Source organism: Poromitra crassiceps (assembly GCF_964638095.1).
Source record: "Poromitra crassiceps genome assembly, chromosome: 4".
Lineage (NCBI taxonomy): Eukaryota > Metazoa > Chordata > Actinopteri > Beryciformes > Melamphaidae > Poromitra > Poromitra crassiceps.
In genome coordinates this window covers 23,396,333-23,409,094 of record NC_139626.1, presented here as the reverse complement: position 1 = coordinate 23,409,094, position 12,762 = coordinate 23,396,333, and the positions used below count along the sequence as shown (strand labels likewise).

At 47.8% G+C, this 12,762-nt stretch overlaps 1 protein-coding gene across 1 annotated transcript in view; it reads right to left on the bottom strand.

Annotated features, from left to right (window-relative positions):
- LOC310775678 (disintegrin and metalloproteinase domain-containing protein 12-like) overlaps positions 1-11,804 on the bottom strand; it is a gene marked incomplete at its 5' end in the record, with an annotated part of 103,131 nt that extends 91,327 nt beyond the window's left edge. The window contains 3 exons of the mRNA XM_083635827.1: positions 701-1,078; positions 6,322-6,481; positions 11,708-11,804. Coding sequence (XP_083491953.1) covers positions 701-1,078; positions 6,322-6,481; positions 11,708-11,804 — 635 coding nt within the window. The remainder of the gene's footprint in view (positions 1-700; positions 1,079-6,321; positions 6,482-11,707) is intronic.
- Positions 11,805-12,762: the final 958 nt, after the last annotated feature.

Sequence of the window (12,762 nt, the reverse complement as noted above, 5' to 3'; positions counted from 1 at the left end):
TGTGTCGCACAGTCGTTTTCAAAACCTTTCCTGCGAAAGACAAAATAAATGCCAGGTGAGGATACATATTATAATATGACACTTCAAAGTCATCCTCCTTCATTCAAATTCTCATAGCATCTCTGAAGCCAGCCCATGTCCTTCTTTGTAGACACAAACGATAAAGATGGGAACATTTCGAAGCTGAATTTCCACAGACCACTCGGATAATGGATTCATCCCCCCCATTGAAAAGGCCTGAGCTTGCCACTCGTTAACAACAGCCCATCGCCACGCAACACTACAGCAGCCCGGTAATAGAAAGTGTCAGTTAAACGTAATCACTGTACTTGCATTTGATGGCTTTACTGTGCCTCGGCATACAAATAATACACTTTGTACGTTTTGTCTGTCATAACGAACAATTATCCGCGCTGGCAAAATAAATTGCCATCTCCAATACATGCTATATTGTCGCCCATGCTGAACATCTGCTCACTCCCTATTTATAGGCTGTCAGTCTCAGGAATACACTGCCACTAATCAACACTCTCAGACATCAAGGAAGGCGAAACGTCAGCCTCTGTAGGGACCGGAACCACCCCCTTGCCACTCAAGCTGTTACCGCTGTTTTGCATAATTCTCCCAGAACTCTTCAGGAGTGGAGGGTTGTGAGTCGAGGGGGAGATTGGGTTGCTGTTGTTGGTGCGACAACTTCTACCACACAGGCCCAGTGTCCAGGCTGCAGTGCACAGGCCCAGTGTCCAGGCTGCAGTGCACAGGCCCAGTGTCCAGGCTGCAGTGCACAGGCCCAGTGTCCAGGCTGTAGTACACAGGCCCAGTGTCCAGGCTGTAGTACACAGGCCCAGTGTCCAGGCTGCAGTGCACAGGCCCAGTGTCCAGGCTGCAGTGCATAGGAGGCCCAGTGTCCAGGCTGCAGTACATAGGCCCAGTGTCCAGGCTGCAGTGCATAGGAGGCCCAGTGTCCAGGCTGCAGTACACAGGCCCAGTGTCCAGGCTGCAGTACACAGGCCCAGTGTCCAGGCTGCAGTACACAGGCCCAGTGTCCAGGCTGCAGTACACAGGCCCAGTGTCCAGGCTGCAGTGCAGGGATTGCACTTAGCTTTGGGGCAGCATGCTTTTATCTCCCCTCTCTCCAAATGCAATGAGTTCTGACACTGTGTTAACTGAGCCGGCGGTCCCAGTCATTGAAGAGCATACTCATCCCCAAATTCAATACCGACGTGTCCTAGCACAGTGGTGCTCAAAGTGGTCCAGGGACCCTCAAGGGTCCTTGAGAGGGTCCCAGGGGCACCCCAGCAAAAAGGGTAATACTGTAATTTATTTTCACTAGAATTTCAACCATAAGCAACAAAATGCCAGAATGTATGACTATTCACTGTATGTATATATATTGTTTTAACTTTTACTTTGGTGTATGAATCCCCTCATAATGTTACAACCATAGACTGTATAAATATATGGATGTAGCAGGTAACAATCAAGGTAAGTAACAAATGAGGGGAGTCATAGACCAAAAGTTAAAGCTAGAAGGACCACACCGTGGATGTATGCCTCCGCCAACAAATGAGCAGTCGAGATCCATGTCTGTCCAGACTCTTACACCCTTTCCCTCACCCCTTCCCACCACCCACACCCCCTAGCCACCCGCCTACACACCCCTCGAATCCCGACTCTCTAAGACCTTCCTATCGCTAGCTATGGCTGCTTTTACCTAGCCCCGCCCCCTTTCCTTGACGCAACGGTCGGACATACAGTCACTGTGACCTTGAACTTTGACCCTAATGAGCCCAACACCAGGCTCCTGCAAGAGAGCCAGGAGAGTGGGTCATCACGAAAACTAAAATCTTATCCGATGGGGGTCCCTAGGACAAAATCTTATCAAATGGGGGGTGTGGTCTAATTTGTGTCAGTTTAGGGGTCCTCCTTGATGGGAAAAAGTTTGCCCTAGCGCACCACCCAGAGGGGAAGTGGCAGGAAGAAAAAAACGACCACGACACCACTTAGAACTGTGACAGAGGCTGCAATCTCTCTCATGAACACTGTCCAATCCAATACAACGAGTCGGCTCCCCTCGGTGGGGAAGCTCTTACCAAAACAGTGGGGGTTGCTGCTGCTAGCACCATTTGTTTCAGTGCAAACATCCTAAATCAAATGTCCCCCCCCCTCCACTGAAGCTCTATCAACCGTTTCGAAACAGCAGGAAAACCGGGTTTTTTTTGTCTTTGTTTTTTGTTTGAGTCTGATGCCAGTGGACTTGTGAATCGTTTGTGTGTGTGGTCTTGGCGCAAGTTAAGCGACGTTTTGAACTTGAAACTTCAGTCGTTTCTTAACCCTGTATTGCATTTCAAACAGACGCAAAGGCAAAACACGCACACATCCATGCACTCGTCGGAGATGCTTCCACCGTTCCTATTACCAGCAGCAGCTTCTCCTTCTCCATCCATGAGTCACCCCGCTAAATTGCTGAGTCTGCTTAATGTCCAGGCCAGGCACTGAGCTCCCGCAGCTGAGCTTCGTTCTGCTTTGGGCTCTGGGTGAACCTCTCCACTCTCTGGAGTCCATCACTGCGGCCACTCTGGCTGATAGCACCGAGCCAGAGGTGACCAGCTCAGCAGTCTTCTTCACCCAGCTCTCAACCCGCTGACGAGAAGCAGGCGCCCGGCAAGGACGGGACGGCATCACACACACACAACAGCGGGAGGAACGTCCTTCGCTCATTAGGCCTAGAAAGCTTGCAGCGTCTCGAGGAGGAGGCTGTGCTGCTGACTGCTGAGTAAGGGAATGCATGACGAGCTCTGAGAAAAGCGCCGTTGCAAACTCGCAATAAACACGCGGGGGGGGGGCAAAAAAAAAAAAAAAAACGCTCCAAACGGATGAGAAGAAAAATAGAGCGGTTTCTCACTTGACGGAGCGAGGTCAGGTCCACGTTGAGGTCGGGCCGGTTTATGAGCGAGGCGAACGCGCACAGATGGAATGGCCATCACCTTTTTCTGTGGCGTGCCTGCCACCGGCTTTGAAGATGGAGGTTCACAACCGTGCAAGATTCGGTGCTCTGACTTCAAAGTGTAGCTGTGAATGACCATTTTGTTAATGTGGTGCGCTACGCTACGCTACGCTACGAGGGCTAATTCGCACCGTTAAATGGCATTATATTCGTGGAAATAGTGTCCGGCCTCCTTCCTTTTCCACATGCTATAGGGACAGACATTTTGTTCAAGCTGTAGAGTCATGGGCGCTGCACTGCACTGCACTGCGCTGTGCGGAGTGTGTAAGTGCTCTTTGTTAGTTAGAACCTTATAAGAGGCACTATAAGGCAGTGAGGGAGCGGTAAAAGTGGCAGCAGGACCTGAAGTCTTATTTATATGTTCAATAAAGGAGAGTGTAAACACAGGTCTGAATGAAGCCACGCTTTGGCCGTCATCAGCTCCCTTATGCTCCAGTGCACACAACGAGAGCTTGTGCCATTTAGTTTGCCTCAATAAAGTCAATGCTAGGTGGGGGGTTGGGGGGGGGGGGGGGGGGGGGGGGGTTGGTCATTGTATCAGTGGGGGGTTGGGGGGGTCATTGTATGCCTGCATGTAGAGCCATATGATTTCCGAAAAAATTCTGGGGAAAAAACGGACCGAATCATGGAATTTGGTAATAAAAACAACTGAATCAACGACAAATCAACTGTAAAACGTGGAATATTGGGCGTCCGGGTAGTGTAGCGGTAGATTACCTGCCTACCAACACGAGGGTTGCAGGTTCGCGCCCCCATGTTACCTCCGACTTGGTCGGGCATCGTCATACAGGCACGATTGGCTGTGTCTGCAGGCGGGAAGCTGGATTGAGGGTATGTGTCCTGGTCACTGCACTAGCGCCTCCTCTGGTTGGTCGGGGCACCTGGTCAGGGCGGAAGGGAACTGGTGGGAATAGCATGATCCTCACACGTGCTATGTCCTGCCGGTGAAGCTCCCCGCTGCCAGGTGAAGAGAAGCAGCTGGCAACTGCGCATATATATATATATATATATATATATATATATATATATATATATATATAATGAAATTTGGGGAAAAATAAAACGGATTTCATATGGCCCTACCTGCATGCGTACATGGCAAGATGGTGTGTGTGTGTGGGTTTGTTTGTGTGGCTTGAAATGTGAGGCAGAATTATGAATGAATGAATGATAGAAATCAGCATCCTTTGGAAGCCTGGTGAAGAAGACAATCGACTCTGCATTGGCAGCTCTTCTTCACGCATGTGGGATTTTGGTCCACTTTGCTGTGTCGTTTCTGATTTGCACAATAGACATGATTATTACACACACTTTGCACTCACTGTACCACTGTGCTTAATGCCATTGTTCACAGGCTTAGTAGCAGCATCTTCTTCATCTTCACAACATCACCAGCAGTCACTTCACACAGCAGTCCAGCACTTCCTCATACATAGATTCTACAACAGATGACCTTCCCCCTTACTGGTCGGCTGTTTTAGCCTCAAGGCCACGGTCATCCCAAGCGGTCTCCCATATGTCCTTGTCTTCTCAGAGCTCCAGCGCTCCTCTCTCCCCTCCTTACCCTGTTGCTCCAAAACAAAGCAACAACTCCAGCGCTTTATTCAACCCCAGAGCGTTTTTGCAACCAGCAGCAAGTCACTCCCTGACAGGCAACTGTGAAATAATGTATTCAAAACAGTCTTTGCTTCTTCATCACAAATGGCATGCTGTTCTTTTCATCTCCACAGTTGATGAGGCCATGCCCCCCCCCCCCCACCCCCGTGTGCAGAAGCCCCCCTGAGGTGGGCTAGGCTAGATGTGCATCTGCACATACAGGTAGAGAGAACTTCCTCATCACAACAGCCTTGCCCAAAGGCAAAGGCACACAATGACACACTGCGGAGTCACTCTGACAGCAACTCTCTCCACTCTTGAAAATATGTCTGATTAAAAAGAACAACGCCTTTGGCGTCTTGAAGGAGACTCTTTGACATGCAACGCCTAAACCCCCACCCCCTAACCCCCCCACCGAACAGTATGAAAACAAATGCGTGGGGGTGCACTTGATATGATTCCAGCATTGTTTGACAGAGGGAGGACACTGTGCTGAGTTCCAGCTCAGACTTTGGGAAAGAAATGAGCTTGAAACAAGAACATGGAATCAATCAGAGCATGAAGTGATAAGTCTGATTTGGCCGGCGTCAAGCTGAACTGTCTGTGAGGTAACAGGAACAATGAAGACAACAACACGAGTGCCATATGGAAGTGTGTTCCTGATGGAGCGGATCTAATAAGATGATCTCCATACATCATTTCTCCTGCTTCAACGGCTTCTATCCACAGTCCACACAGCCATTCTTCTTCACATTGAGGGTATGTCTTTAATCAGAGCGCTGACTGGAGACGACTGCTTGGTGCTGACAATAAACAATGGGAGAAAACGTGCTTGATGTGTTCTTGAAAATGACGCGTGAAATCGCGTGGCTATTATTCGTTGAATAATGGCTGATTGACATGACACACCACGAACTCAATTTATCCCCTATCAGAGCGAGGAGCAAATTATGCTCATTCAAACAGAATCACGATTGGGAATAGAATAAACGGCCCGTCAGGCGGAAACGCTCTCATACTGTAAATGACCCTGCTGACAAAACGATGAACTCCGTCGCCCTTCCTCATCTCGCAAATCTTCTCTACTCCCATCAGCTTTGCCTTCGTCCCCCATTGCAGGAGCATTGCAGGAGCATTGTAGGAGCAGGGTTCACAGAGATTACAGAGCAAAGGTGAAAAGTGGCTGGTAATCCTGGCCTGCCTCCACGGTAAACATGTGACCCGGTTAGGGGGGGCGCTATGTCAACAGCCTGAGGGGGGGCGCTATGTCAACAGCCTGAGGGGGGCGCTATGTCAACAGCCTGAGGGGTTGCACAAGGAAACGCAGAAACCTGCGAGTGACATCATGGTAATGCGAGTCCCCACAAACGGGCCAGGGGGTCCAGGGGCTCCGCTCCGCTTCGACGGCGTCAAAAGGTAGCCGTGTCCAGAGTTGTTCATGGCAGGATTTATTGTTGAGCGCTGTTTTTTTTTTAAGAGCAGGGCTGATTTGGGGTCATAATCAAGCTGTTTAACACTGTGACTGGTAAAAGTGCCATGCTCCCTCTACTGGTCAATAATAGCGCTTTTGTGCTCTCTGTGTCCCCCTCTCTCTCTCTCTCTCTCGCTCTCTCTCTCTGTGTCTCTCTACCCCCACCTTGTACACTGGACTCATTTACTGTCACACTGGCCTGATGTCAGCACATAATTATTCTATGGGAAATGGATAGTCCTGCCACAAAAATTCCCCTTGGCTCGGCAGGAGGTTAATGCTGTCCGAGCAGCCGGTTCTGCCGTTCTGCCCGTGGCGGTGTGACGCGTCCGTGCCTCCCGGTGTGACGGCCTGGCTGGGTGCCTGGCATGGTGCCTGGCTGGGTGCCTGGCATGGTGCCTGCATGCCTGGCAACAAAGGTCAGAGTCTGAGAGCTTCTGGAGCAGAGCTGTGTGAAGGGCCTGTTAATGCTGTACCGTCCCGATGATGGATTTCATTTACGGCCCTGGAACTCCTCTCTGTCATGGGAAGCACATGTCTGGCACACAGTCAAGGTATAAAACACAAAACAACAAAACCTCAAACCCCACTAGAAAGAGAAGGGGGAGGGGGCTGCGATACTCATATAGGCCCCTGTATTTGTATGTACAGTACACAGCTGTGGCAGGGGTAGCAGCCATGTCATGACTTCAGAGACAGAGTCTTAAAGGTCTGTGTTACACAGTAGGCCAAAGGGTTATGACAAAGAGTTCAATCAATACTAGAATATCCATCAAAAACTTCTATCGATTCATATCAGTGCATGAAGTTCTGCCATGGTCAGGACTCTTCTGAAGACTCCGGTCTATGTGGAGCTATGTGATGTGCTGGTAGCTCCGCTGCACTTCAATACATCACAGACAGAGGGAGACAACACCACTGGCAGCAGCAGAACTTGTAGTTGCACCAATTTGCGAGGAAACCACCCAGGTAGGAGTTGACCTGTCGTGTTCCTGTCAACAGGTCTGCCTCGTTAGCCAAAAGAAGTCCCTGTTCGTCCTAAAACTCCGCCCAGGATAGCAAGATGGAATCTGGGAGGATGCTGTACTGTACTGTACTGTACTGTACTGTACTGTACTGTACTGTGCTGTGCTGTGCTGTGCTGTACTGTACTGTACTGTACTGTGCTGTGCTGTGCTGTGCTGTACTGTACTGTACTGTACTGTACTGTACTGTACTGTACTGTGCTGTGCTGTGCTGTGCTGTGCTGTACTGTACTGTACTGTACTGTACTGTACTGTACTGTGCTGTACTGTACTGTACTGTACTGTACTGTACTGTACTGTACTGTACGCCAGACTGGATGATGGATTATCTGCAGCTAGGCATCTTGTTCTGTTTCAAGTCTCAGTGGGAGGCAGTGACTGCGGCAAGCACACACACACACACACACACACACACACACACACACACACACACACACACACACACACACACACACACACACACACACACACACACACACACACACACCTGTTGGCTATTCAAACTGGGCACAGCTTCCATTAGTATTACTTACAATGTAGTATGCTAAATGGGAATTGGGATCGGATCCCATCCTCTTGAAAAGCTCAATGCTCCATGCTTCCTATTCACCTTATGTAGCCACGCCCATTTGACCTGGTTGTGTGGTCATGTGACGACTTCCGGCTAAAAAAAAGAAAAAGGCTGGCTGCTCCAATATCATCTAACTCTGAATTAACTAATAATTTAGCCAATTGTATGTAACATACCAAATAAAAGCAAACGGCAATGTCTAAGAATGCAACACCATGTAACTGGCTCGTTAAGTCTTGCATTCCAGGGAATTACGTTAACGTCTGCGGGTCTTATTGACGTTAGTGGCTCGCGCTGCGCTCGAAGGAGACAACTATCTGAAGCTTTCTTTGTTGGAGTCCAGGTATGTTTTACAAGAAAGTGCTCGTCACTGTCGACGATAACCTTATCTGACCTGGCTAACAGTGGATACTCGCTTGCTTGCTGTGTACCGAGCTCAAAGTAGTAGGCTACGTTCTTTATTTTACCCCCTGCACTGTCCGTGTCCGCTACAAAAACAACTCGCTTCTTCATGAGGTTCTTTCATATTTCGCGCCGTGACCGTCGGAAGTGTTAACACGACCCGGAAGAATTTGGCCCACGCGCACGTCTGAACATAAGGTGAATAGCCAAAGAAGTTGAAATCTACACTTGTCCCGGAGTACAGTGTACTGTGTACTGTGTACTGGGGGGGAGGTGAGCCAAGGCTTAGCTCTGGCAGAATCACAAACAGGTAGAGAGGTCTATCATTGACAGATTGCAAAGTAGATGAATAAATTAACACTGACAAGAAGTGACAACAGCTTGAAAAAGTATCATTCTTGTCATTTCACTTTGATCATCTATAAAAAAAGAAAATTGTGGAAAAACACTGACAGGAAATCCACTGAGACTTTTCCTCATATCCTAATCAACTTCAAACTCAATCAAAGCAGTTACTGTGGCTACATAGGGAAAATAGTTAAAAACAAAGTTCATAATATTCAAATGTCCATACTTTTTACATTACAATTCTGCAACCTTAAACCAGGCGCAGAGAATGAATCTGGAGGAAAGCTATAATAAAATCCTTCATTTTCTAACAAAAGACTACGCTGGCCAACCATAGCACAAAATAATAAAGTTAAATTAATTTTCTGCAACACAATATCATTTATTCAATGTGGACTATCAGCATGACTACATTAAAAAATAATGTTATCCACTATGCCCCACCTAAGTTTGTACTGCAAAACAGCACACAATTGGCATGAATGAGTTTTGACGCTGCCAAGAAGTGTTTTTTAAAGTGGAACACTGATATGGTGGAACATGAATGAACCCAGAGACACTTGACAGTGACTGGAGATATCTGAGCCAACTTGGCTTTGTGAGCAGACGAGAGAAGAAGACCCACAGGGAGAGCTGTGTTGAGCTGACCTCTGACCTGTCTGGGTGTGAATGTCCGATGAGAAAGCCCAGAGTGAGCGTTAGGTTTCAGTCAGCGCGTTCAACTTTTGGAGGGGGTCAAACGAGTCCAAGGCGGCTTGGAAGAAGTGAATGCAACACATGTATTGTCATACTGGAAAGATATTAAAGGCCTGTGTGACTTGAGACGGGCCACATCATGCAGATATGGCCTCTCACGGGGACAACGCTGTTTGCTGAAGGAATGTTCTACACAGCATTGGTTCCCAAACGGTGGTCCACGGACCACTGGTGGTCCGCGAGGCTCCGCCTGGTGGTCCGCCAGTTTTTTTTTTTTTTTTTTTTTTTTTTACAGACAACAGTTTTTACATTACACATTAACCCTGAGGAGTCGCCGGATTGGGCTGATTTTCGGAAATATCGTGATATTTGGGAAATGTCACAATTTTGAACATTTACTTTCAGAGGCTGCAGCAGGCTCAGTTTTAAAGCCAGAGTGAAGTTTCTGGTATCATATGAAACTAGAAGACCTAAGGAATCGATTTGTACCAGCCATGGCATGCTAGTTTGGCTGAATTTTGGCGAGGGTCCTGTCCTGTCCTCTTTTTCACAGCCTAACGTTGGCAGGTGTGTGTGTGTGTGTGTGTGTGTGTGTGTGTCTGTGTGTGTGTGTGTGTGTGTGTGTGTGTGTGTGTGTGTGTGTGTGTGTGTGTGTGTGTGTGTGTGTGTGTGTGTGTGTGTCTGTCTGTCTGTGTATGTCTGTTTTGAACCAGCTAGTAGCCTTATATTGTCATTTACCCTTTGTGCTGCTATTGCATGATTAAATCAGCCAATTTTATTTGCTGGGGGGTTTATTTGGGGCTGGTTGGTATAGGCAGTGGAAGTGGTCCCTGGGATATTTGGTTTGGTACGTAGTGGTACTTGGACAGAAAAGTTTGGGAACCCCTGTTCTACAGTCTCAAAATATATTCTCAGAATCTCAGCTCAACTTTCATTTCTTTGAGCATGCATCAGGCACGTGCACGCTGCGTGTGGCGCGTCACACAGGGAGAGCCAGTACAGCTGGCCAGTAAATACTGTGTGTCAGTCCTCAGAGGAAATCATTCACAAGTGATCCCCAGCTAGAACAGAACCAGCTAGAACAGAACCGTGCAGAAAAGACACGGGGAGAATGCAGTGCTCTCCTGTCTTCTCTTGCTAACCTTGGCTTCTTGACAGCACATCAGCGATGGGGAGGCGAGGAGGGAGAAAAAAAACAGTCTGGAGACGGAGCAGGGGCTCATAAAAGGCAGCACTAATGATTTCCACTCATTCTGCTTTAACATGAATTCAGGCACCATGCTGCGTTTCACAGCACTCGACTACTTCGGTCTGCTTAAGTTTAGCCCTGTCTCCACTGGCTGTTTATAAGCACCTGTTCACACTGCTCTCCCCATGGGCATATGATCCAACCAACCCCCCCCAACCAGGTAAATACTTCCTGCTGCCAGTAGGGATCTGTTCCCGGCACTTCCTGCTCCCACAGCCACACACAATGGGCTTGATGATGACGGCTGGTGATGATGAGTGTGAACCCAAGACACATCAAGGCCATCTTCTGATCACCATGAACCGCTGCTGAATTAATGAACACTTAGTTCATGAGCCTTCATTCCACGTTTGGTTTCACATATTATTCGCTGCTATGTGCTGTGTAATTAATTCCCAGAACTCACCGCTGCTTCATACTGTATCTATGAGGCAAGGCCTGGTCGCTGCTCAAATTCAACACTTTGCACTGATGAGTGGGAGACCTCAGTCAAGAGCCCAGAGGGTTGTGATCTCATAATCATGCACACACACACACACACACACACACACACACACACACACACACACACACACACACACACACACACACACACACACACACACACACAACACTGACAGCACATTTGAACATTTCCCCTGACTGATCCAAGAAGCAGGTCTTTTGATTGCCACGAACATCTCAGATCTTTGGTTTACCAAGGCTGCTAAAGTTCAAACCAACAATATGATTATTATGGTATTTGCGCCGTGATGGAACGTGTGGAGAAGTCCTGGAAGGGTGATTGAAGCGCCAAAGTGCTATCACCAATTAGCCAAGAGAGCTTCACCCATAATCAACAGCTTCTCTCTGTGGACAATGTTCTATGATTCGCAGATCTATGGGAGAAGATGAGTGAAAGCCATGAATATGGAGAGCCTGTTTACATTGAGGATATCTAATTCTGCCCAAACATGTGTTATAGATCTGTACGTCTGGTGTACTAACAAGGCTTTCATAAAACATGATGTAGCCAAAACAGCCTAAGGGGAGACATGAATGAAGAATGGGCAGTCTGTCTCTGTCAATTAGAATAGAATAGAATAGAATAGAATAGAATAGAATGTACATGTTATGCCTCATTGTAGTTATGTAGGCCAAGATTGTCTTTACATTGAAGTACATGTGAAAAGTCATGCATTTAGATCCTAGAATGAATCCTTCAGCACTCAGCAGTGAAGCAGCCATGATGCAAACAAACCATTTGTTTCACTTTTCAGCATCAGATTCAATTGTTTGTATGGGCGTAGGCTACAGATAAGGTGAAGAAGGAGAAGAGTGCCAGCTTCACCTCTTCGCTTACCTTCTTCGGCAGATGTGGAGCGCAGACTGTCACACACGCACACAGTGAGTGCCGTCAGAATCACAAACTTCAAAGTCCGGGGGCGCCGGTGGTTCATGATGCCCGGCAGAGGAGAGGAGAGGAGAGGGATGGACGGACTGGCCAACTCTCTCACTGCAGCGTGACCATCATATAGTTGCAGTCCAACAACAGCTGATCTGTGCAAGAGCCCGAAAATGACTTCCTGAAATATGATCGAGTGTGTGAGAGGACCGTTAGGAAATCCCGAGGATCCGCGTGCTCCAACTCCGCGCACGTTCCCATTCAGTGCCGTCCAAGTGAGCTCGCCTCGCGTAAAAGTGAGTAGGAGGGAAAACCAGACGCAAGGGGTGAAAACATTGACGAAAAGACGATTCACTGTGTTGTTCTATTCACACACTAGAAAATGACATCAATTCCACAGGCAATTATTGGCGAGAAGTGTTGTCTTATGAGTAGGGACCATGTGCTTCACTGAAACGCTCCGCGAGGTCCTAAAGCCGCCTCGAGCGCTCGAAACGAGTGCACTGCACTGGATGACCACCAGTAGCAAGCTAACAGGAATCAGGACAATACAACTTCCTGGTTCAGCTTTCAAAATCAAATACTTATTTCTGACGTGACGAATGGACGTGACTTGCAACGCTTGCAACGTTTTTGAAAATAGCCGAGATTTAGACTGTAGAGCTTAAATGAAAACGTAGGCTAGAGAGTCTTTGGTGTGAGGTTTAGCCTACAAACAGATTCAAGCACACAGCCTACCAGAGAACGTGGAAGAATATACCTTCAAAAAGTAAATTTTACCCCTGGGTGTAAAATAAATGCCTCAAGGATCAAGTGTCAAAGCGAACTTTTATTTTGAAAGCGAAATCACCTATGCTTTCCGCTATTAGTCTCGTTAAATGTTTTTAAATTGACACAGTTCAATGAGCGCACACCCACAGCAGCCCACATTGACTGTAAATAAGATTTGAATAATAGATCATGTCAGACATAACCCTCACAGACGTAGCCTAATGGAGGCATGCTTTATGCAG